Source organism: Tetranychus urticae, chromosome 2 (assembly GCF_039701765.1).
Source record: "Tetranychus urticae isolate SD_2017Ah chromosome 2, NJAU_TeUrti_SD_1.0, whole genome shotgun sequence".
In the NCBI taxonomy this organism is placed as follows: domain Eukaryota; kingdom Metazoa; phylum Arthropoda; class Arachnida; order Trombidiformes; family Tetranychidae; genus Tetranychus; species Tetranychus urticae.
This window is the reverse complement of record NC_142959.1, coordinates 22258276-22285409: the sequence shown is the minus strand read 5'-3', so window position 1 is coordinate 22285409 and position 27134 is coordinate 22258276. Positions and strand designations below refer to the sequence as shown.

At 30.3% G+C, this 27134-nt stretch overlaps 2 protein-coding genes across 6 annotated transcripts in view; both read left to right on the top strand.

Annotated features, from left to right (window-relative positions):
* Positions 1-3: 3 nt before the first annotated feature.
* Positions 4-10742, top strand: LOC107368910 (carbonic anhydrase 2). 2 transcript variants are annotated; one of them, XM_015936806.3, is made up of 6 exons: positions 4-652; positions 1981-2196; positions 5454-5572; positions 5915-6131; positions 7648-7751; positions 8887-10742. In XM_015936806.3, the coding sequence occupies exons 1-6, from the start codon at positions 598-600 to the stop codon at positions 9010-9012; spliced, it is 837 nt and encodes a 278-aa protein (XP_015792292.1). In that variant the 5' UTR covers positions 4-597; the 3' UTR covers positions 9013-10742. The 2 variants fall into 2 exon arrangements, with proteins under 2 accessions (XP_015792292.1, XP_025018004.1); XM_025162236.2 differs by lacking the exon at positions 4-652 and adding an exon at positions 956-1611.
* Positions 10743-11341: 599 nt separating this feature from the next.
* Positions 11342-27134, top strand: part of LOC107368964 (prolactin-releasing peptide receptor-like) — a 54262-nt gene continuing 38469 nt past the window's right edge. Inside the window, exons 1-3 of one of the 4 annotated variants that reach the window (XR_016198755.1) lie at positions 11342-11481; positions 11641-11931; positions 12010-12583. The gene's annotated coding sequence lies outside the window, so the exon portion shown is untranslated. Of the gene's footprint in view, positions 11482-11640; positions 11932-12006; positions 13151-27134 lie in introns of those variants that run through there. The other 3 variants (XM_089267675.1, XM_025162235.2, XM_015936864.3) reach the window with 3 other exon arrangements.

The window sequence follows — 27134 nt, the reverse complement described above, 5'->3', positions numbered from 1 at the left end:
AACGAAGACTAAAATGATGTGATGTTAAAGGAGTGAAAGAGAGAGAAAGAGAGAGATTGAGAGAGAATTTGAATTGAAACCGAATTAGGATAATTTTGACTCTCTCTCCCAATTACAATTACTTTTGATTATCTGTTGTCAACATTAGCAACTCTTGTCAATAACTTTGAACCATCAAAAAAAATATAAAAAGGGAGTTGAAGTTAATCTAGTTGCAAGTTTCTTTTCCATTTTCACTCTTCTCATCTTTTCTCTCTATTTTTATGTATATTATTCACTGTTCTAATATAAGTTCCATTGCTCTGAACATCTTTACTCTTTCCTCGAACCTTCAAACAGCAACATCAAACATCTTTAACCATCCAATTTAAATCTCATCAACAACAGTTAAATTGTTCTCATCTCCATCTTTATACCCAAATGTCTCTCTAAACCCATTCATCTCAAAGTTGCTCTTTTTTCTCTTTCTTTTTTTTCGTTTTCGTTTTGGTTCATCTCTGAACTTGTCTTTCTTTCTTCAGCCAATCTCTTCAGTTGACCTACAAATTTAACCAAAGGACACTTGATTTTGTTTCTTTGTAAACTTGTTCAACCATCATGAGTACCTCAGTTTGTCAACAACCAGCACCAGCTCCTAGTGGACCAGAAATTGGTAAGTAACTTAATTACAATTTTACCTAAACATTTCATGCTTGACATACAGACTTTCAGTTGACATTTACATTACAAAAACTATCCTTCGATTTTTTTGATCTTTTCAAATTGTCCGTAAAATGTACATTTTATATCATTTGGTAAATAATAGATTGTACTTCATTTCATATTTTCCCTCCTTTCATTTTTTAACCTGATTATGAGTAATTAGGTAACATGAGGATATTGATAATTGTTACGTAATTGAATGTATTGATGAATTTTGTTGATAATCTTAAACGATTTTTTCTTCTTCTCTCCTTTTCTGAACAATTTCACATTGAAAGGGAATTGTTGTTTATGAATCCATCGATATTATTAATACTTAATTAATCCACTTGATTTATCAATTTGAATCGATTTTCATTGTGAACCAACCTTCTATGTAAGGACGAAGATAAGTTTGAATGATATACAATAAATGAGCAAAGATTAATAAAAATTTGATGATGATCAACTAACAATGTTTCTACTTTGATTCAACACTTCTAGATGTAAACCTTATGACAGGAAAATGCCCTTGATAATATTTATATTACCTGTACCTATTTACCTGTCTCTTTTCATTCACTCATCACTGTTAGTTTCACAATCCTTTCTTGCAATTTAATCGTGTCTTTCAGAGAATCACATTTGTGTGAAAATACAATTTTCTTGACGCAAATTTTTCTCCACTTTTGTGAATCTCGACCATCTTGCTTCACTTGTTACCCTTACAGTTGCCAAAAAACTAAACATCATCATCAACTTTATTTACTACCTTCATCATCAGACTCGTTACATCATCTTTTACCTTTGTTTTAATCAACTAAATGTTACAAATGACAATGAAACGGTTAATTGCTCCAGCCATTACTAATCGTATTCCGTTGAGACCAATTTTTATGGCTCAAGCAATAGCACCTCGGTCTGACCATTGTTAGTTCAACTAGTTTATCAATCATTTCATGTGAATTTCATGTTCTGTACTCAAATTGTGTCCATTAAACGTCTCTGTTTCACCGTATTTTCATGTTAATTAACAACTACAAATGTTAATGTTAAAGACGTGAAAAAATGTTTAAAAATCCTAAATAAATACAACAATTGGATAAATATTAACTTTGATTGTTAAAAATGTGAAGGCAAAGATTTAAAGAAGCCAAATGTAAATGAAAAATCCCAACATTTAGTCTGTGAAATTGTTCATTAATTGTCAAGTATTATTGTTAATCGAATACAGTTGAAGTTGAACCACTCTTAACTCTTTTTCCTTCCTCTTTTGAACCACTTTACATTTGAATCCAGGGCCAGCCAAGTGGACCCAATTCAATAGTCCAACACTGGCTCCAGGTAAACGTCAATCGCCCATCAACATTGACCGATCAACATGTTTGGTAAAGAAACATTTGGTTGCCCGACCCTTGCGCTACGAGTTTCCAACTCTCATCGAAAACCTTGAAATGGTCAACTCGGGCCATGGATGGACAGTCAACATTCCACCACACATTGCGGATAAAACAGGTAAATATGAACACAATTGAACATCTTTAAACTAAAAGGCACTCAATTTTAATGGTGTACAAATTTCACACTCAAAGAGTTTATTGTTCAATTATTTACACTGAAAATGTGCTCATCATGATGAAATATTTTCTCCTGAAAAACAAACATGAACATTATTCATATCATCATGTTTCCCTTTCAACCTTTTTTCACCTAAATTTCACTTCATTTCTCTCATGAACGTCTTTATTGCTAGACATGTTGACAAACTGGCAAAGTCGAAATGCAAAAGTACCTCAACATCTCAAGTTGCTAATCATCAATCAACTAATCGATCGATTTTTCGTAAATAAAACGAGAAAACATTAAACCAAATTAACCTTGAAAAGGTAATGTTAAATGTATCGATGATTAATGACTCTCAATGTGTGTACTTTATTACAATTAAACAATTGTAATAACAACAATGGTCACATGAAAAATTCACTTTTTTTTGCTGGAAAAAAGAAAATTTCATTTTTTCTTCATTTTCTTATGAAATGGGTAAACAGGGAAACCTTTATGACAATTGATTTGTTTTCATTCAATGAAAAATCCATATCTCATTGAACATTGAAATGTCTTTCAAATCAATTTTCCTCATCTTTGTGATAAAATTTTAATGCGATTACCTTTTCTGTTCAAAATCAGATATCGATTGATTAATATCTCAATTCGTCTCATCACTATCAATTAATCGATCCATAGATTATCTTGCGATGGTTAATCTAATCATTAACATTGAATAAGAAAAAGAGTTTTCATGGAGATTCATTAATTTCACTTCTCTCAATCAGCCTTAGGCTCTTGTTGTTACTTGCATTTCCCAATTGATTGTGTCACTTATAATACCTGTTTAAACTGTTTCAGCAATAAATAGTCACCTTTCAATGTATCCATTTTCATTATTTTACCTGATTAACATCAAATGTAAACACGTATTTATCTCATTAACAAGGTTAATAAAACTGATTAACTGTTTTATTTCCTTTCATTTGATTCATTTGCCACTTTTGTATCAATTGAACATTTTTAAGCATAAAACTTCACTTATTTTCAATTTACAAATCAATTTTCATATTAACACAATTGACTTTGACAGAAGTAACCTTTCAATATTTACGTAGGTTTTCACCTTTACTCAGCAAAACCTAGACTTTACATTGTTACGTTTCAAGTTGAACATTTTTTTTTCTCTCTTTCAAGGTTAATCAATTCTTCAGAACTTTTCTCCCTTTCTTTTGATTGCCTTGATTTGCTTCGTTTTGCCCAATTTTATTGTTGCAATCAATTTAATCAAATTCAATCAATCAGTTTCTTCAAGAATCGTCTCTTCTGCTCGACTTAACACCAACAATTGGCTGAATAATTAATTGAACTGATAATTACGACAATTGAAGAGACAAACAGATTACCCATTCAATTCACTTTCATGTCGAGTAACCTTTACTTTCAATTAATGATACTCAACTTTTCCCTTTTTTCAGGCCAAAAATCAATCCAATTTCAATCAATAAGTTAACCTGATAAATTGAATTATTCAACCCAATTTCATCGCTCAATCCCAAGTGCAATTGTATCAGTTTTTACCATCAGATGAATAATATTTAGTCATCATTTTTCAATATTGAATAACTTCCGACTTGAACTGACTCTTGAGCCAAAATCAACTGTCGATTCAAGAGTTGAACATTTTTCGTCTCATTTCTAGTGCAAAGCATAAAAGCATTGAAAGCTTTGACTCTTTGCGTGTCTAACAAGTTGATATTATATTGAATATCATCTGCGAAAAGAAAGTAATAATAAAATAATAATAATGCAGGCAGAAAAAAATGTATATCAAGAGTAATATATTTTAATAAAAAGCAAAGGAAAAGGAGAAAAAAATTGTTCAACATAAAGTGTTGATCTATTCATTTATTCTGATAAGTGGCTTCATGATTATCTCCATTCATATTGAACATGATGCTTAAGCCACTCAAAGACTCAAACAAAAAATGCTCATCTAATTTAATAAAATGTTATATACTTTTCAACTCCCAAGACCAAAATAAGGCTTAAACGAAAGTTGAACGAGATAATAACTCTGGGCGTTATCATTATTATTGCATTTCATCATTTCCATTATTTCCATTATTTCATGAATATTCATTTTGTATCCAGTATTCAATTTTTTATAAGAAACTCGAGAATTCTTGACGTTCCATTCTCATGTAATAACTTTTAATGCAAGTCAAACATCAATCGATTGTAAGCTTTTTGTTAACATTTTGTTTATCAATATTTGTCAATATTATTTTATCATTATTATAACTCCAAGTGACTTTTTAAGTGATCCTTTCATCTCTTCGTTTGTCGATAATTTTGTCAACAATTTGATATTCAATTAAGTTTTTGTTATTAATGTCTCTCACAATTTATATTTATTAATATTTATCATAACTGACAATTATTGTTCATTTTATAAAAAGCTTGTACTTTAATTATATTAATGGTTCATTTAATTCACTTGCTTTATTCATTGCTATTATGATTAATGTTTCATCACCTTAGGTAAATTCAATTTCATCAAACATTGAATTTGCATTGAAATTACTTTCTCACTGTTAATTATTTTTATTATTTTTGCTGATTGCAGTTTTTATTAGTTTTGTTTGCTTTGATGAACAGTTGAGAATCTTGTTTATTGAATTGATTAAAAAACATGAATAAGTTGAATAATTGCTTGAAATTTTAATGTTGATTCCTTTATTGTTTACATGTCATTCAATATACTCAATAATCTTCCAAAGGTAAAGTGAAAGTTCATGATAAATTCATCATGTTTACTTGTAATTCAATATTTATCCTTAGATAAAGTAAATTGTTCCCAGTTCATTTACAATTCATCTTGTTCGAATAAACCATTTTCTCGATAAAATTTTCATCAATTTGTCTCCATAATTAACGACTTTGGAACTTTCAGTTTAATGAAAAAAAAATTGTCAAACATTTCAACTTATTTTGCACTCGACTGTCAACAGGGAAAATCTGATTTTCTATTTAAATGTTAACCTTTCATCAGTTTGATTAGCAACTTTTGTTTGCCTTTTAATTGATTCTCATGTGATGCTCATGTTACCTTGAACATTTCAAACTCTTATCGATCGACCTCAAGGTTTGAATAAACTGTGCCATTATTCATTTCGATTCATCTCTTTAAATGGACATTAAATTTCATCTCTTTACTCTCACAGCACTGACCGATGGACCTTTGACATATAAATATAAATTGGTTCAGTTTCATGCTCATTGGGGATGTGATTCGTCCTGTGGCTCTGAACACACAATTGATGGCCATTCCTATGCAGCTGAGGTAAATAATTAAATCTTGTTAATAGAGTTTACTCAGAAAGTTATAAAGTTCAAAGGTTCATCAAAAATCAATATGAAACTAGAGCTTCATGAGAGATTAATAATTAAAAATCCATTTTTCAATATTTAAACACTTAATTTTTACCATTAATTGTTACCTGTTATCCTTAAAAACTGTTAAACAAGTGTAACCAATTTTTGAAAAATTTGTTCATTTTGTTCAAATTGACTCTTTAATTAAGCTAAGAAGCAATTTGTTAATTGTGAGATCCATTAACAGTATAATCATTAATTATAAATTTGAAGCTAATTTATTAATAACTTGCTTTTCTTCATCTTTTAGCTTCACTTTGTCCATTACAATTCAACCTTATTTTCATCATTTGGTGAAGCCGTTCAAAAGGATTTAGGTTTATCCGTAATTGCCGTTTTCTTGGAGATTGGAAACAAGAAGAATGATCAAGTTGAAAAGATTGTCAAAAATCTAAAGTCGATCAAGTATAAAGAGGAGAAGACAACCATTTCAGAGGCGATCTCACTCGCAGGATTTTTCCCTGAAAGTAAGAATTGAGCAACACTCGAAAGATTTATCAGTCAATGAATTATCATTTCAATATTCACATCTTTTTCCCTATTGCCTCATGTTATTCAACAACATGCCTTTCCCTTTACCCTCAACTTATCGTTTTGTAACCATTTATTTGTGATCCTTTTAATCATGATGCATATGAGTACATGATTGAATCACCATGTGACTGGCAATCTTGAACCATTTGCTTACCAATCCATTGAGAACGTGATTTCAGGTCTTCTGATTTTTCCCTCAAATCCAAGGAATGAAAATAATTTACAAATTAATCAAACCATTTTTTTGTCACATTTAAATTTTCCATTGTTGCTATTCTTGTCAGATTATTACTCAATGCCTGTAAGTAATATCATGGTAAATCATCCGATGTATCAAGTTAATGAAAGCAAGTTGAAGAGAGGAGAAAGAAAAGCAAAATTTATCATTTTCATTCTCAGGAAGGAAAAGGTATTCAAAGAATCGACGAATCATGGAAAGATTGAACATGTAAAAAGGGTTAAGATGAAAAGATGATGAAAATGTTGATCAATTTGCTTTTACATTTTCCAGGTTTACAGGTAAAAACGTTGCAAGTCTATCAGTGTTTTCACTTGTGAACTTTATTTGTTCAGACTTACAGAATCTTATTCATTTCCTTTATTCCATTCAGAGTAATGTTTTCTTTATCTTGATCCAATTTTATCCCAATCTGACCACCATTGGAATCCTTGATAAAGGCTTAGAAAGTAGAAAATCTTAATTTAGTAAAAAGGAAATAAAGAGTTTACTTCTTTCATTAAATGTTCAATTATTGTTACCTTGATTAAGATGTAACCATTATTGTTGACTCTCTTCATGTTATTGCTATTGTTAATTTTACCATTGAAAGTTATCCATTTATATTGATGTTTATGGGCAACATTAAGATTGTGTTAAATAATTTTCAATGGTTTAGGGATCAACAAATTGTTAAATTGTTTAACTTGATTTACTTTCATTTTAATCAGGTCAACATACAGTTTCTTAATGTTGAAAAGGCTTTTTATTGTTGTTCATTGATTCAATTTTACAATCAAATTGCTTGCCAACAGCTTTTCAATCAATTTTTGTTTATTGATGCTTTTGCTTTCCATTAATCAGTTGTTTACATTATTCAATCAAATTTGTCTTCGTTTTTTGACCTCATTTCCCGTGTTTAACATGCTTCTAATTAGGGTCACTTAAATTATAATGACACTTGGTGTTGCTAATAAACTGCTTAAATAATTAATCATCATTATCATCAATATAAACTGAGTGTTAATCCATTCATTTACCAATAGATTCACCATTTTCCGAATGCAAGTTATTTTATGCAAATATCGAGAAACCAAACAAAATGAATTATGAAAAAATGACATTTCAATGTTGAATATTGAATAGACTGATTTATCGATTTTCATCCAACTCATCCAAATCTAATTTACCTTTACTAATTTTTTGTTTCTTTTTCCTTTTCTATTTTTTAGAGAAATCATATTTCACGTATGAAGGATCATTGACAACATCGCCATACTATGAATCTGTAACTTGGATCGTCTTTGAAAATCCTGTAACAGTAACTGTTGATCAGGTGAGGAGTCCAGTGAAACCTGAAAATTTGTTTATCCCAGTCCGACCCAATCTTTATTGTATTACAAATGGCTCTAAGTCTGAGCTTTCAATGGACCATTTTGATTGAATACAATCTTGGAATGATAATTTGCTCCAAAATGGATCCAGTTTCTTTCACTTTGCCTCTTTGCTCATCATGTTACCAAGCTATCACTTTTAATCGATAACAGGGAAGGATGAAGAAAGTAAACTGGAAAGAGGAAAAAATGAGAAGAAAAAGGATAATATAAGAATATATCATTTTTCTTCCTTCTTTTTCTTTTTCCACTTTTTCTACTTTTTCCTTCTCTCTCAGCTTATTCCATGAGAAATATCTTTTTCCTTTCGTCAATAGTTTTCATCCATTTAGTATTATATATTGATGACACAAACATTTCTTCCTGTATTTAAAACAATAAGATCCCTTACTGTTCGTTACTAGGAATGCGCAATGACCATAATCATCCAACGTCTCAACGAAGATTCAACTTATCAAATTAACCGATTCCCAATTGGAAATTTGATATTTACAGTGACATCTATTGCTGTACATTTCAAGCTTTATATCAACTTTGTAGTCATAGAGTCTTCAAACATCTTAAGGATGTTTAATTTACATTTTAATTAACCTTTCATTAGTATTTCGCACCAATCAATTAGAGTCTTAATTGACAATTATTTTCGAGTTAATTTGATAATCACTTTTGCTTTCTGTATTCTTCCTGTTTTTCAATTGAATCTTGAACCAGTTTATTCAGACCGTTGAATATAGATTATAATTTGTGTAATTTTGAGATTGTTTTTGTTACATTCAACACGCTAAATTTTACTATGTTTGGATGTTGTTTTGGTGGTAATAATTCGTTATTTTTTTGTCCTCATTTCTGATCATTTATGTTCAAGATAATTATTGAATGGTATCTCTAATCAATTTTAGCAGATATTGGGATCATTGAACTTTGTCAGGTTCTTTGTTTATTTCAATCATTATTTAGAAATGATGAGCTTTTGTGCATTATCTGTAATCACATTCATTATTCTTATATCTCATTCAATCTCATTCAAAATTTATTCTAATCTGTTTTTTCATTTTCCATTTTTTCCTTCCTTCCTAGATCGTTTCAATGAGACAGTTAATGTGCACAACCAAAGCAATGGAGAATAAAGAATCACATGGACTTGCCCAAAACTATCGATTACCTCAGCCATTGAATGGACGTGAGGTTACTTACGTTCGCTAAATAAAGAATGAAGGAGAAGCTGATGAAATCTGTCGACAAATGACTATTTTTTAATCTGAATGTAAAGACAGATTTTACAAGCTTGAGGAAGAGGAAAATGAACCCAACCTACAAATTTAAAGGATAACCATGCCAAACAAACCCAACAAGTGTAGCTTCAAAGGTCCTTTAGAGTCCTCGTATCGTAACTCTTCCTTATCTATTGAATCCGCCAATCGTGTAAAAACACTGTCAAAGACAATCAAGAATCGACGACGAAAAAAAATAGTCTTAATGAAAGGAGAAAGCCTCTATTTTCGAGTCCAATGCAACATATAGTGAGTTTTAAACCTCAAACAACGAGTCTCAATTGAGAAACCAAGGATATTCAAAGCAAAATTCATAGACGTAAAAGAATCCTAAACCTTTAATAGCTCTCTACTAATTCAAAGTCTTTCGAGTTGTTAACCTGTTCACCTTTTTTGGTAAAATACCCTTCACCTTCCTGCCTGAGTCTACTTCATGAAAACCACCACTTTGACCTGATTTTTTGCTCTCTATCCTGTTAATTATAAACACTGATGATTTCAAAGCACAAGACAAACAACCCAGCAAAAAGCATCTTATATTAGACATGAAAGTCACAAAATAGCTGATTATATTTTATTGTTACATTTAATATATATTTCAATCAACATATTGTTATTTTGAATGAAGTCTACATTTACATTCAACAATGTATTACCAAGCAAAGGTACCATTATGGACTGGAGTGATCAATCGCTGGAAATTATAGTTTAATCGAGAAGATCAAAAGTGTCAAGCAATAAGCAGCTACTTTATGGAAACACAAGGAATTCCTTGGACTGACGAAATTTTCTGTTCAAAATTTCCTGATAGATCTGAATATAATCAAAGTATTATTATAGAGATATTTTACCCTGTATAGCAAAGGGAAAATTGAAATGAAAATTATTATTTGTAAATATTTAACCTCTTAAAAGCCAAGCAACGAAAGGATTTACAATTTTCTCCTCTCATTGTAATAATTGGTGCTGCAATATACAATTAATTACCATTTGCAACAAAGTCAACATTATATGCAATTGTTGGAAGTTTAAAATGATTGGAAATGCGATGAAAAATGAAATTGTTAATCGCTGACTGAGCTAATTGTGATGATTATGGACAAACAAATGTTCAAATGAATGTATCAAAATGTATTTGAATGTATTTTTCACCGAAGAAAGCCATTGTAAAGACCTTTTTATTTTTCAGTTAATTGTTGGCCAACGAAAAGATTGTTAAATTTGTTAAACTTGTTCTGATTAGACAATAATGTTGTACAATGTAATCTCAATCAGTTGACCAGATTAATTTAATTTTGTCTATATTGCATGTAGTCGGGAGATTTCTTGGATTTCCAAATTTCTCTCAAATTGCATTTCTGGTCAACTGTTTAGTTACATTAATTTAATAATTTGAATTGTATCAAGCGTTTTACTTGTTAGTATTAATTGCTATTATTGAATATTTCTTTTATTGTTACTTCTATTTGATCAATTGTTAGATTTAATATTATTTGTTCCTTCTTTGATTATTATTTTACTTTAACAGTTGAAATGTAGCTCAACAATTGTTAATTCAGCTGTTATTCAATATTTCAATAATTATCATTTAGATGATCAATCAAAAATCAATTGCAAAAGTAATTATTTTAAAATTAAAAACAATTTTCGATTTTATCAAAAGTCTAATTTCTTTCTGAATCAAGAGATGGCGTTTACTTCGTAAAATTTACCGGTTTCAATGAAAAACTGTTAGTCATGTAAATGTAAATTTTTTAGATACCGAAGCTAGTGAAAACAAGCTAGCTAGCCAGCCACCTGAATACTCGTGTGGCTGTAGCCAGAACGTTATCTGGCTAAAGTAGCTTGAAACTACTAGCTAGCTTGCCACTTTTTTATTACGAATTTAATTCGTTCAGGCTTTTTATGACTCGAAAAGATCTATTGAAGGACAATCATTTCATTTAAATCAATTTTAGACGATACTTTTGCTTCCTTGTAACTTTCTTCATTTTTAAAATATTTTCAACTCAATCCTTCAAGAGTAAACAAAATTTTCTTGATCAATGAAACTTTGCAAATTTCAAGTTGAACTTTATGTACTTCTTTCATTTCAAGTTTACTATACATTTTACTTCATTAATGAAGAAATTTAACAATCATATTGCTCTTTTTCAATGACTAGCCACCTTAGTGGGAATTTAGCAGCAAAGCTAGCTTAGCTACTGCCAGCTAGCTTTCAGCCAGCCACATACCAATTTTGACAGTAGCCAGCCACCACAGCAAAACTCGGCTAGCTTCGGTATCTAAAATTTTTAGTTCTGGTATTAATAACATTGTAAGTTTTTCTTTGTAACAATTTAATAACCATATTTACATAGATTCTGTGCTCAATTCTGGTTGAGGAAACTCTATTTAAATGGTAAGCTATTTTAATATAAATGTAATTTCCATGTTTTCGTTTAATATCTTTTGAACCAGAGTTACCTTGAAAGATTTGCTTTTCTTCCTTCGACTTCTACATTTATTCCACCTGTTAATCTAATAATAATGTTATTTTCACATAATTATTTTTCCTCAGATTTTCTTAATGTCATTCAACTTATGGCAAATGTCTGCAATATTTATTTGCCCACCTTGGTTCAACTAGTATTTTCAAGCCACGAGGGAAGAGACTCAAGAAAAGGGATTTTCCGCGCTTTTTTGTTTGGTGATGGCAAATATTTAACAGCTCTCTGGTCTTTAATAACACTGGCTGTAAATGGTTTATCTTACCTTATTAATAGACTGCCATTATTTTAAGAGAATTTGTTGTTATCAAATTTGAGTTTTCTTAAAAAATTCACATCAAGCCATAACTTACATCCTCAATGTACCGAATTATGCACTTCACGTAATTTACATATACACAAGTTAATGTTGTTAATATGTTTTCTTATCATCTTAGCAGAAAGTAAACTCATCAAATGTTTACATGGAACAGCACGTGTTACAATCAAGTTTACATTGCACAGCCTTTCACTTTCAGGACTGAATTATGGTCAACAACCAGCTCTATGTTAAAGTGGAACTCAACCTGCCTCAATTTGATTCAATTGGTCCAAGTGTTTAGCTGATTATCTTGTATTGTCCAATTCATTACCAATTCACCCTATGAAGGAGTAGCAGTTGCACATCCATTAATAATTCCTGAATTTTGGCCAAGAATCAACATTGTAAACTAAAGATCTTGAAAGCGGTTAAACTAACGACCAATCCTTCATGAATCAAAGAGTTGAACTCTTTATAAAAATTGTGTGATCAAAATGAAACTCATGTATGATGAAAGAAGCTCCAACAAAATGAGAAACTGAACCGTTCAAGTTTTCTCTCGAATCTTTTCCATTAATTTATTTTTTCAATTGTCGAATTTCCAGAGAAAAGATTTCAATCTAGCTTGTAAATCTAAATTCAGAAGTCATTTGTGATCTTATAAAACCATTCGTTTTTTCACCAAAATAAAAGTACATGTAATTCACTATTGCAAGCGCAATCTCATTGTACAAAATGTAGACAGAGTCGAGTAAAAGAGTTGAGATGAAAAAAGAGAGAGAGAAAAGATTGTAGCTGAAAAGCTTTCAAGATTTGAAAGCAAATTACTGTTAGTCTATACTCGATTTCCCATTGAAACAGTTTTTTCCCTGACAATTTTCAGTGAGGATAAACGGTCAAACTTTGGACAGTTGACAAACACATCTAGAAAAGTCGAAACAGTTTACGAAGTGTTAATCAAAGTCATCAAGTTAACCTAGAAACAGGATAAAAAAGGTAATTGTTATTCAGTAAAGTCAATTAATATCAATGCTGTGATTATATGTTTAACTTGACCAACCTTAGACAACATTAAAACCTAAACTGAACCAAGAACCACGAAGGTTAATCTTTGCACTCAAGTGATCTTCAAATTGATACAATTAATTGTTACCATCAACATAACCATTAAGTGGTGTTAAAAAAACATTTGAAAACCCAAAACGGATAAGTTTACCAGCGGAAACAGTAACCTGAAAAGGCGAACCTTTCCAATCCAAAATGGCCAATTAGATTGAATTGTAAGTAAAAATGTCTTTTAAACATCTGACATTGATACTCGACAATGTCCATTGCCTTTAAAGTCGCCTGATTAAACAAAAGTGAAATGTCCAAAAGATAAAGATTAACGAAAAAGGTTGATCGAAATGTTGAGGAAAAGTTTTGTTCCCAATTTGAACAAATGTCTGACAATAGACAATGATAACTCTGAAACAGATTAACTTTCCATGTAAGAAGCATGTGAAGACAAAAAAGACTCAATCGTAGTTCATTGAAGTGAAAAACCTAGAATCATTTTGATACAGAAAAGTCGATTGAAGTTAACGTTTTTTCATTCTTGGCTCAACCAATTGATTTCACTTTCACAAGCTTTTAAAGGAAACTTGAAAATGTAGTTTCAACATTTTCACTTTTTTACCGCTTTTTAAGCTCATTTTTCCCCAATTTTAAAGTTGAAACTTTTCTTCAGATGAAAATAATAGCAACAAAGAAGTAAATACTAAATCAATAGAGAAAATGTTATCTAATTATATCATCATTTACAGAGTGATTAAAGTACAACAGAAAACTAAAGAAATGTGAAAATGATTGATTTCCTTGTTTGGCGCTTTTAATGAAGAGTCAACATCATTAAACAGTTTAAATTATTTTCAATCGATTCAAATTTTCACCATTTTCTCAGTGAAAACTGATGAAACAATGTTAACAAGAAATGAAATAAATTGAGACAAAAGCTTTTATTGAAATCAATATTTTTCATTGTCATTCCTCTAATGATTCCAGTCAACCTTTCATTAGACATTGGATGTGAAAAGTTCTGAAGGTTCCAATGGATAACATGAAGAATATGAAAAACGAAAATTTCCTGGTTTTCGGAATGTTTCCCAATTCCATGGAAATAATCGTTCGATATTATTTTTTTGGCTTTTCGATTTAAATTTCATTCGACAGAATTTTCTGTATACTCTTCATCATATCAAGTTCTGGAGATAAACGTGTTCGGAATGTTTCTTCGAAATTTTTTGAGACTTTTTTTCCAATATAAATCGAACGAAATTTCGATCGAAATCACTATTTTCAAAGAAATCTTCTGTTTCCAACTTTTCATTCATCTTTTAAACGAAGCTTCCAATCACGATGCAACAAAGAGTCGATTCAGTTGAGCAACAATTAAAGGTTGAAAGTAAATTATATGTTTTCAGGGAAGACAGAAATTCAATGATTAATAATGAGAAAAGATATTCTAAGAATTACCATAAATATTGAGTTTGATCTTGAAAGCGTCCAAATTGACTGGAATAAATGAAAGTCTAAAGCTTTCAACAAATCATTTGGGCAACTTTAATCATCATTCAAGATTAGATAATTGAAACTTTAATGGAACAAAAAAGACGAACAGATTTATTCATCAGTTATTAAAGTAATCAAGTGATTATTAAATAGTTATTGGATTATTATTCAATTGCTTATGAGCTTTTATTGAATCAAATTTGATTCCTCTTTTTCCATCATCTCATTTCTTCCCAGTAAAAGTTCACTCTACTTTTCTTTTTTTAATTTCAACCTTTTTCTAATGATATCATGTTCAGAAAAGAAAATCAAACATCTTTCTTCCTCCACTTTCTTCATGATCATAATGAATTGCTCATCATTCTGAGTTAAATTCCCAATAAAAGTAGCTCTTAATATTGATAATGTTTTCCCAGTTTAATAACATATTCTCGACTTTATACTTTTTCTGGTAACACATAAAATCAATTGTAAATTGAACCAGATTATCTTTCAAAGTCAATTTCTTTTCGTTTTTTATCGCCTTTCTTCTTCTTTTTTTCCCATGATAATGATGATGATATTGTTATTCAGATATTGAACAATATCAACTGATAAACAAGTTTAAACGGCCGTGAAAACGATCAAATTTAAATGTTCAATTTAGCATTTATAGTAAAGTGAAAAAATCGAAAGTTTCTCTGTTAATTTACACTTTTACAAAGGCTTTTTGATTTGAAATTTTTTCCACCTGAAATTAACATTTTGATGAGAAATGAAAGATTGAGTTTTGAAAACTTTTGCGTGCATTCATTAGAAATTAAAATTGATTTTCTTTTCAATCGAAACAACAGAATGAATCGGTGTTTTCAGACAATTGAACAAATGGTTAAGAATGAAAATGCAATTTTTTTTCTCGAGATGACAAGAAGAGCAAAGGGAAAAGGAAAAAAAATTTCGAACTTGAAGTTTACTAAAAAAAAGTTAATAGTCCATAATCTCATCTTAGTTAATACTTGATGATAAGTTTCCATCATCAGATGAAAGGAAAATTGTTCAATCTGAGAATCTTGATGATGTTGTTATATGCAATGAGAATCTTGTGTCAACTGGAAATTGACAGAAGAATGAAGATGAAGGGAAAGAAGATGAAAACAAATGATTAAATACACGCAACAATGGATCAATTGTTTTATCATTTTTCGTCTCTCAACATGAAAGTTTATAACATTGTAAGATAATCCCTTGAGAAGCAAAAGATTGGTGACATGAAGAGAGAGACAGGAAAAAATGATAAATAACTCGATATCAGAAAGGCAAACATGGTAATCATGATGATGATCATCTGATGATAACTTTGTTTTCTCTTTTTATTCACTTTTCTCCACTTTCTCCACTGGCCTCGTCTCACCACTTGCAACCTTGATTATCAACTATTCCCTTCTGAGGTTAAATGAAAGACAGAGACACGTACATTTAATTACAATTAACCCGAACTACTTTTCATGTTGATTAGCATTTGCAGCCTTCATCTTGTTATCAATGCCTTTTTGGGTCTCTTCTTGTCCTTTTCACTTTACCTTATTCAATGTGCATTATGCAGTTGACAAGTAAAATGTTTAACCCAAACTCAATTTACATTTTTACCCAATTGCGACTTTTGCCTTTACACTCGAGATTATCGGTAAATCATTAGATTTTAAACTCAACATTTGACTTCAACTTTGTTCAACCCTTTTCTTTATTTCCATTATTAACTTCAATTGGCTTTTCAACTCTCAATGTTTGAAGCCAATGGTTTCTCTGTCAAACGTGAAATGATTAGAACCATAATTAAAGGTTTACGTTTTTTCACTGTTAATTTTGTTGCCTGGTAACTGTCATTAAATATCTAAATATATGAAAATAATTTCAAGTTTCCCTAACAGTTGCAGTTCATTTGTTAATCAATTTATGAAAATTGCGATTCTCTGTTCATCAAATGTTCAACTAGATTCCAGTTTCTTTGCTCATCAACATATTGAATGAAGAATGTGTTTTTTAGGGAAATCTTTTTTTTCTTTCAATTCAAATTACATTTTATTTTTTCTTCAGGAAAATGACTTTCAATATTTTCAATGTCAAGATTAAGTTTTAATGAAACGATCAACTGATTTGCGTGAAAATAATCCAATAACTCAATCAAAATTTCCTGCTTTTCCTTTTTTCGATTTTATTCTTACTGAAATAATGACAGACGGAAGATTACATTTTCCAACTTTACCTTTTTACTTAATTATATCATGATGAGATAGTTTTGTCATTTTCATCTTTTCACTGTTTCATTAAAGGTATCATCAGAGAAACCTTATAATCTGTAGAGTGAACAAAGGCAACCGATAAAAAGCTCATCATAATTTTGGTTCCATCAGAGTAAATGTTTAATCTTGTTACAAACCAATTAGTAAATGAACACAGATTCAAATACAGAACACAAAGGGAATGTAAAGGCGGTCAAGCATGGATGCTGATAATCATGATATTAGAAAATTGAGTTAGAAACAAATCTATGATTCTTGAACTGCAATTATCACTGATAACGAAGGGTTGATTAACCATTTCCAAGTTACTCAACAACCAGCCTTTAGGACATCAATCATCAATCAACTTCTGAAGCTACTCGTAAACGCATTTCGAACGATTTGCAAAACCAAATTAGGTGAAAAAGATGAATCTTTAACTCCATGAATAAGCTGCTAATGAAGCTGCTTGAGCGTTTTCTGAAGAAACACAAATCCAAGTCTCTTCCAACACAGGCATCAAACTAATTGGTGTTTATTTACTTCAGAATTGATGATAAATTCTTGTTGACACCAAAAAATATTTACAGTTTCAACTGATCAATGAAACTCGACTCGTGGCTACATTCAAATCATGAATCAAAATCAAAAAGATGTTCACAAAATTTTGCTTCTTCTTATCATGCAACTTGAAAGATGCTTAAAGGCAAAACTCTTTTCTTTCACTTGTCAGCTTCAACTGGCAAAACTGAAAGTCTCGACGTTTCATCTTTTCCTTCATCAATTGAATAATCAACTCTTTGAACCTTAGTAACTCATGAAACTTGACTCGTTTATTTACATAAAATTATCTTTTACCAGAAAATTTGTGCAAAACCTTTTCTCCAAATGTTCACTCGTTTAGACAAGTTCAATAGCATTGTTGCATATCACTTAACCTTTCAACCTTTAACCAGGCATCTGATCGCATTTGCAACAAGAGAAGTGTCAACTTGAATCCAGCAACAACATCTTGTGCATGATAAACTCAAGATTAAATTAGAGTAAATTGAAAAGTTGAAAAAACAGAATCTGGTTAACCTTTAAATAAACTTGCAAAAAAGTAAGGCGAAGCAAAACTGAACTAAACTTGTTGATTAAAGATTAACATTTTTGAAACATTTATACATGATAAATAAATCAATCAGACTGTTCATTCTTAACTATTAACCAACTCGAATCTCGAATAATCTCTCGAGAGGAAATAAATTTCGATTAAAAAACGAATCTTAAATTTTCTTATTCTTCTGTAAACAAATTTCTATTAATAAAACCCTTTGCCCTGAATCAATCACTTTTCCCTCATCAAAATCAATTGCAATTGGAATCACAGAACTAAACAGTTCATGAACAGAGACATTTCATCCGACGATAATATTCATTGGAGTAAATTCAATTTCCTTGCATTTCACAGAGCAAAGCTTAACTTCATTAACCTCAATCAATCTAATACCTTACCATAACAATATTAATACACTGATTAATAATGTTTGAGGTTAGTCAAGACAATTTACTCGTAATGCTATAAATAACTTGGATTAGTGGTTGATGTGGATGAAACAAAAAGTAACAGTAATAACAATCATGGGAACAAAAAAGTTATAAGTTAAACAGTAAACAGTAAATTGTAGCAAAAAATGTTCAACAGAACCAAATGAAACGAAAGAAAGGAGAAAAAATTGAGATTAAAATAAGTCTTTTTCACTGGTAAAGGTGACTTTTGCTGACCACAACTGAGCAACCAGTTGAATAGCAATGTTTCAGTTGACACTTTTACTTGAGTCGTAACTTGAAAATGATGGAATGGCAAGAATAGTAAATGTTTTTCTTGGAAAAAAACAAGAAACTTGAGATTCTCTCTTTTATAATGGGTCGAGATGAAACAGCAAAACCTTGTGTTTGTAAATTTAATTATAACCAACGTTGACTTTACAAGTGTTTGAAATTGAAGTAAAAGTTTACCAAATTAAATTTAATTCAATTTAAAAGGTTGATATGTGAAGAGATCACTCAATGGAAGGAATCGCTTTTTGCGCGCTCTTTTCTTCTAACCTTTTTGTTCCAACATTTTGTTGCCTCATGAGAATCAAATCAGGTTTACTTGTTCTATTAACAAGATTCTGATCAAATCTAATTTCCTTTTCCTTCAAATTTGATATAAAAAGTCTTACATTAAAGGCAAAAAAAGTAACATTATGTTTTTTTGGGTAAAAACTTTTCAGCCTTCAGGTGCATTCGTAAAACTCGAGGAAAAAGTTTTTCGACGAAAAAAATGCCAGTCAAGTTCGATTAAATGAAACTTTCTGTTCGAAACGCAGTTTTTCGAACTTTACCTTTCGATTCTTTTAGGTACAAACAAGCTGCAAGACTTGCGGTATTGAAGTCTATTCGGAATGTGCTAAGGATTTTATAAGAAAATGTTCTGTTTCAACGAAAATTTTCGTCATCACACCGAAAGTTAATGTGAAAAGAAGATTGAATTCAATAAGTTCTGGATTGCTTCGTAAAACAACTCAATATAATATCAATTGATAGATTGAGAGATTAAAGTTTATTTGATTGATTTTTTAGTTTATCATGTGGTGATTGATGAAAAACTGATGTTATTTTGGAAGAAAAATTTTTTGCAGAAACAATCAACTATGAGTAAACGAAACTTGCAACAATCAAAATACGAATCAAGGTGAGCAAAATGATTGATATAGCAAGCTAAAGAGCTCGAAAATTCGTTGCTCACCATTAATTTTAAACCTCAAATTTCAAGAAAATTTGAGTCAATTTTCTCATCAAATGATTTCTGTCCAAATTTTCCAAGCTCTTCATTCCAATCATCAAGTTTCCTTGTTATTTTGATTATCAGCAATCCAAGTACTTCATCATTCATCACCTAATTTTAACGCCGTAAGAACATTAATTCACTATCAATCTATTTCGATCAAATGAGTTATCTTGTGATTTCTTGGAGTGCATTTCATCTCTTACAGAAAAGATCACTTTCTTCATCAGACTGTCCATGAAGGAATAAAAATTTTCCCAGAAATGACAAAACTCTTTCATTTCCCTGACTTGGACTTAATGGATTGACTCAACCTAAAGGCTCATCGTCTTCCCTTGAGAATCAGCCAAGCTTCAGGTACTTGACCGTAAAGCCGTAAAAGTTGAAAGCAGACAAAATTGTATTATAATTATGAAATGATCAACTTATATATTTGCCAATCAACATGACTCACAATTAATGCGAGTTGAAACATTTTTCATTCAATTCCCATTCCAGAGTTAATTCAACCTGACAGACACTCAATGCAAGTCAAGCATAATTACTGTAATTACCCAGTTTTCAAGACTTACCCATCTGTTTTGGCAAATAAAAGGTGAACCTTGAGCAAAAGAAGAGTCCAATGATTAATTATCGTTGGTTAATATTTTTCAATTAATTTTGTGCAAATTGTTGGTAAAATATACAGTTGATGGAATGATTCAGATGAATGAGCTCAAGAAAAACAAAAATCAAAGTAAATGTTTCTCTATTGGAATGTAATATTTGTTTAACCAGTTAATCAAACATTCACTTGAAACTCGAGTTTCTTTTTTGACCAACATTTACTTCAATATTTACTTAAACCAATTATATCGAGCAAATTGGTGAAGAAGAAGAAGAAGAAAAGTTTCAAAACAAAATTAATGAATTCATGGTAAATGAGGGTAAAGATGAGATGAGGAGAAAAAAAGATGAAACTGAATCTGAATAATTGATGTTCAACAAACATTGAAAACTTGAAACAATTTTCACTGAATATTTAATGAAAAAAGGAAAAAAGAGAGAAGAACAGAAATTTGATAAATTTCAAGTTCATAAATCATGAGAAGATTGATAATTCTGGAAATGATAAAATACAAATGATGGCAATAATAATAATAATCATGAGGGAATTGAAAGTGAATCTGGCAAAGGAAAGTAAAAAAGATGAGATAAAATCAATGCTATGAATAACAATTTGTTAACATGAGAATAAAAGTGAAAGAGATTTTAATAAATTGTTTCTTTACATCAAATGTGATAAATTGTTGAAACTAACGATAACTTGTAATACTAATTACATACAATTTAGACTAAACTTTGCAACAATAATAAAAGTTGAATTTCCATTGTAATTTGGAATGTTAATGATAACTGGAAATCTGAATCATTGGGAGGTTCAACAGATGCAGTTTCATGTTGAGCGATTGAAAGTGTTTTATTGAAACTTTTTAAACATTTTTCAAATGGAAATAAATTTTCGCCTTTTTTCGCAAATTTTTTCATTCTTGCGCTTTTGGCTTTTCACGATTGGCAAAGTTTCCTTTACCTTTTCTTTTTGCTTGTTCAAGTTCAATTTATCAAATAATGATAATACTTTGCTTGAATAGATATTTTGTGTGATTTATTGAACCTTCTTTTGTTGCTCTCAGCGAGTATCATGTGCAACTGTAAGTGTATCATGTAGCGATAACAATGAGAATGTTAAGATAATTTTTCTTTTTCCCTGTTCCTTTCACTCCATCTCTGTGTTCAACATTTTCATGTATTTCTTTGTTTTCGTCTCTTCTTTATCAATATAAATTAAGTTATCAAATTCAATTTTTCACTTTTTGTATCAAAGTTTTGATTTATTTTGTTTTTTACTTTCATTTTTCTCTGCTTTCGATTCTGTTTTTCGCCTCAAAAATAAAACAGTTTATCATGTTTGCTTTTCATGTCATTGGAATGATTTACAGTGGACCGAGAAGACGATGTCCATTTGAATATTTTTTCAACGATTTTTTTGTTCTCTTAATGATGAATTTTACTTTTTATGATCAAAGTCGATTTCGAATCGAATGCTAGACTCGTCGTGAAGTTGAAGCGAATGAAGAAGATTGAAATAGATTCTTCGAATTTACATTTCCCTGAATATTAATCGACATATTTTTGAAACATTTTATTTCTTATTGACTGAACTTTGCTTGATCAAGATTTGGTTTGCATCTTATTATTGTCAGTTTGTATTGACCTTTGAGAAATGAAGAATCAAATTGAATCGCATTTTACTTGGACAATGAGGAAATGTTTTGGATGATTTATCGCCGTTTGACATGATTTATTCTTGTAAATTGAAGACTTGAATTCACAGTGATTAAGTTGCAAGTTTGCTACTTTGGATCGATTCGTTCAAGTTAAACTTCAATGTCTAAAGTGTTTACTTGGATTGAACAGTTTTTGGTGTTTGCCCATTAAAAATCCATTTTGCAACATTTCTCGAGTTTAAATGGAAAGGATCAAGAGAATGGTCGAGAAAAGAGAATTTTTTTTTGTCAAATTCTGTACTTTACTGGGGAAATCATTGATCTTGAAGTTGAAACAGTTTCTTCAATTGTGTTCTTGACACTATTTAATTCAATTTTACTTGATAAAATGATGGAAATTTCATTGAATACGATTGTTTGACAGCTTTTTCATTGAGATCAGACAAAATTTGTGTGACATTTGACAAAATCCTCTCTACTATTCATCCAAACCAAATCAAATTTTATCATTCATTTTTCAACATTAGCGCCTGGAAAAACCAACAAAAAGTCCCAGACTATTATTGTGTTTCAATAGCAAATCTACGCTATTCTGTGAATGCTTAAAACATGAATTTATTTGCAATATTATTCAAATTGATCCCAGTGAACCCAATCAGTTGGCCAATGTTTCCTATTAACTGAAAATTGCAACTCGTAAAGCTGGTAAAACATCAATTGAACTGTCAAAATAGTCTCAAGGTGCAATTTTGTGTAATTGGAAAGCAATTTCATTTCACGCAAAAGACACTTTAAATGGCATGAGCTCGATATGTACATTTTGATGCAGAATTTCTATCGATCTTCGAAATTCCAAACAATTTTAAAAACTCGAACTTTCCTTTTATTCTTTTACCGTTTCTCTTCCAAACGAAAATCTGTTTTAAACGATAATTTGGTACAAATTGTGAAGGAAAGTTGTTTGCCATCGTGTTTATCATGAAAATAACTATTTTTTGTCGAGTTTCTTTCTGCCTTCGAGATCGACTTTGTCTTGGATGAAGTAAACAGTATTTTCGCATATGTCTAATTTGTAAAAGTAAACCATTTGACAGCGTTGTTTCCAGAGCAGCATTATTACGACTGCAACTGAGTTACAATTGTCAGCTTGAACAATTTCCAGATGTAGCATTAGATTCATTGATATCGCATTGAACAAAAAGGCGACTCAAAAAATATGTTTAGCCTCGAACTATTACTCAAGTTTCTTTGTGACTGGTTTATTCACAAACAGATACACTTAAACAGATTATAATCACATAAATATCTCTCGATTTTTTTCACTCTTCTTCTGTCTTCTTCTTTCGCTGACTTTCCATGATCACACGATTTATCATTCAGCTTCATCAAAAGATGGAAAAAGTAAATAGACATTTTTCCATTCTGCTTGCCTTCACCATCAACATGGTTATGTTTCATCATGAAGAATGAAATTGAAGACGTTCAAAAGTCTTCAAAGTGCAAAGTTGAAAAATACAAATGTTGTTTGAGCTCCAACCAAAAGTGTCAAAAAGTTGATGAAGAACCGAATTTTTTTCCGAATTTCTCCAAATCTTTTTCAATAGTAAAGATGGATAAACCTTTGCAGAAACCAATCAAAGCTGGTTCATCTAAATGATTAAACAATTTGTGGTTCAACTATTAATCAGGAAAATGTGAGAGAAAAGGTTATTCCATATTGATTCATTTATCGAAGCGAAAAAGTTTTTCTTCTCTCGACTTGATTCAGATAAACATTTAATATTCACTCACAAGTATCGATTGCAGCTTAATCAACTCTCTTGTTGATCTTTAATCGATTAACAAACGTTTATTCAACCAGATAGTTTCAATCATTAATCATGTTCGAGCAAAATGCAGGCAAAAAAAGAAGAAAAATGTTTAATTTCTTTTTCATGATGCAAAAGTTGAAACATTCAATGCGCATATTTAGTTCAACTCTAATTTTCCTCTTTACAGAGTTGGCCTTTTATGTGAAAGGAAAGAGTAAAAAAATGAATTTCCATGAAAAATGTTGGAGCTTTTCATGTTCTCATTAATTTCATTTTTTCCTCATTAATATGACAATTAAATTTCAACTTGTAATTTGAATTTTCCTTTCAAACTGAATTTAAATTGGTTCAAATTAATCGAAAGTCAACTTTTCCTTTTTGCTGAATTTTAAGTAGAAGTCGAAATTTCATGAAAATTTTCATTTTCCCCAATCACGATTAAATGAGAAAAGGAAACTCTGAAAATATTGACAAAATGAAAAATTATTTTTTCCATGAAAGGCGACCTTCAAAAAGAATCTGATTAAATTTCATGTTCCAAATGAGTTGAATGTTGATTATCATGGAAAAAGTAAATTGAATAAACAAAGAAACTCTGTAACTGGTTAATTGAATCAGGGAGAAATATTGTATTCTAAATTGATTATCATCATGATAATGTTACAAAGTCTTTTGATAAACTGATTCATTACAAGTAAATATTATTGCAATAATGATATTCAAATGTTATCTCACTCCCAGTCAGTCCGAGTAAAAAGGAAAATTTTCTTTTTCTTTTTTCTCTCTCCAACATTGGAAATATTATGCTTCTCCATCTTGATCATTATCATCAAATATATCGTGTTCATCGTCATGTTCATCATGTTCATCATAATTATCTTGATATCAAAATTTCAAAAGTAGAAACTCATGTTTATGGAATGATGCATAAATATATATTAAACATCACAAGAAAATTTTGTGCTGGGTTAACATTTCCTCTTCTCTTTATTTCCAGGGAATGAGAATGATGAAAGAACATGAAAGTGAGCAAAACAAGTGCATGGGAGAAGAAGAAGAGAAAAAAATTGTGTCGAAATATCTGAGAATCAGAATGTAAACAACGAAAAATTTGAGAGTCAAATTCAACTGGGAGTTTAGCAAAAGACAAATTACTTATTTATATAAAGTAATACTTATTAGTTTTGTATCAAACTTGGAGTTTTTTGCCTTCTTATTGAGAAGCAACAAAGTACTTTGTTATCATTTCATGGTATTGATTAAATTTGTTCATGTTTCACGATGAAAATGAAGCAAAATAATGATATTGAAAAGAATGTTATAAAAATTGGAAATTCTTTTTTATCTCTATTCTGTGTGGAGCCAAGTGAAAAGGGTTTCAATGAGAATGAATTCAACGAGAATAATCCATTCATTTATTTTACCCTGGAATAATTTAAAATCAGTAAAACATTTCAATTTTTTTTCTCTTTTTTCGACTTTTAGTTCATTTTGTTACTCAACGAAAATGAACTTCGTCTAATTTTGTACAATTTTCTTGCTTTATTCGTTTCTATAGTTGGATTAAGCGATAATTTTTATCGAGACTGGGAGTAGAAAATGTGTTATCTCTAAAGTGGGAAACAGGGAATGATGTTGTTTTCTTGTTCAGGGAGTGAAATGTGTCGAGATAAATTGTTACATTGTTGAGGTGAGAGGATGAAACTCTTGAAGATAAATATTTCGAGTTTCTTTCTGTACACTTGAAGATAATTTTCGTCTTTGATTCATCGTAATCCACTTCACTTGTTCACTCGTCAATTGACAATTTTCAATGAGATTGACGAAAAATTCATTTTCTCGATATTTCATTATCGATAAAAGGATCGATACTATTGACGAAATGCTCTTGATTATCATTGATGTCAGTTATGGGCAATACAACTGTCATGATAATCGTTGATCGGAATATTTCCAAATGATAATTTGTTTTTTTCTTTTCATTGTTCCAAGACTTGAATAGAGACAAGAAGCATTTGAAAAATGAGAATCATTATGAACCTTTGAAATCGTTAGATTATCATTATAGACAGAATTGGCAGTGAATTTTCATGTTATTTTCATTTTTTCCTTTTTGGTTTTTCTTGCACTTTCATGTGTTCCAATGAGTGGAAAGAAAAGAAATGTAAAGAAAATGAAAAAATTTCATGAACACTTTTCTTCTTTTCTCAGTTGTAAAAATAGCAAGACAGATAGAAATGTTTATCATTGGAATTTATTTATTCTCATGATTCTCAGTTTTATATCATTATTGTTTGGCATAAACTTGTTGAAATATCATGTTGAATAGTAAAATGATGATGGTTTCCATCATGATAAGCAATAGTTTGGGGTTAAATTTTGTCATTCAGTTTCCATTATTTTTCATCGTTATTTTTATTCTCTATTATTAGCAGTATTATTATGTTCTGTCTCATCTTTTTTCATTTTTTTTCTTCTTCTCTTTTCGGTGGAATCCAGGAATTTATTTCGCTTTCTTTTCTTCATTCTGTTTCTCTTTCGTGTTTTCTTAAGGCCTTTCATTTATTGATAAGAAATTCATTATACTCACCATAACCATGGGGCAATTTGATTATCTCAAAGGAATTTCAGGAGAGCAGGAAAAAAGGAGAAAATTATCTTAAGGGTTAAACAGTTCTGGTGTGTTTCTGTGCAACATTTATTTACGAACGAAATTGAATACCATTTTTGTTAACTTGTTTTTGAGCGTAAAATTTATGAGCATTCTGCTCAAGATAATTGGTTAAACATGATTCTTCAGCAAATATTTCAATTCATTGAATTCAATTCCGTCTGAAAATGAAAAAAGATAAATTAACAAGAAAAATGAATAAATTATATTCGATTTACAATTTTGCGGGCAATGAGAGTAAAATAAGTAGATTCAATGAAATTTTTCATTTGGAAAGAAAAGTAATTACATAAAAAGGGGATGTCGAAAAGAATTTCCAAATGGCCTACTCAGAATTATTCAAACAGATTTTTCTTATGCAGATTTGCTTGCTATATTTCAATTACTCAAAATCGAGAAGATCGTGAGCCAGCTTATTTTTCTGCACATATGTTTACTTACATACAACATCAAAAGTAAAGTTATAGCTAGTGATGTGCTAACACTGTATATCGAATCAACCGATATGTGTTGATAGTTTTGATCAGCAAATAACAATATGAACTACGATATAGCATCGCTAGAAACATAGGGTCAACGTCATCAAAAACATCGTTGTATCAAAATGAAGCAAATTTTCAATTGATTTCAGGTCGTTGTAACCATTATTAGAGTTTCATATTCAAAAAAGATCGATTCAGGTAAGTCAGGTGGTTAATCATATTCCAGCTTCACACGCGAGATGGTTTAGTGATCAATCTTCGGCAAAGAAATCGTTTTCATATTTAGCGTGCTAAAGAGCGCCGGTAAGTTTTAGCAGTGACAGCGTTGAATATTGCGTCAATATCTTTTATATAAGTAGTTATCAAAAGTCCTGTTCTGGACCCAACTCGTCCGTACTGGGACAACTGGC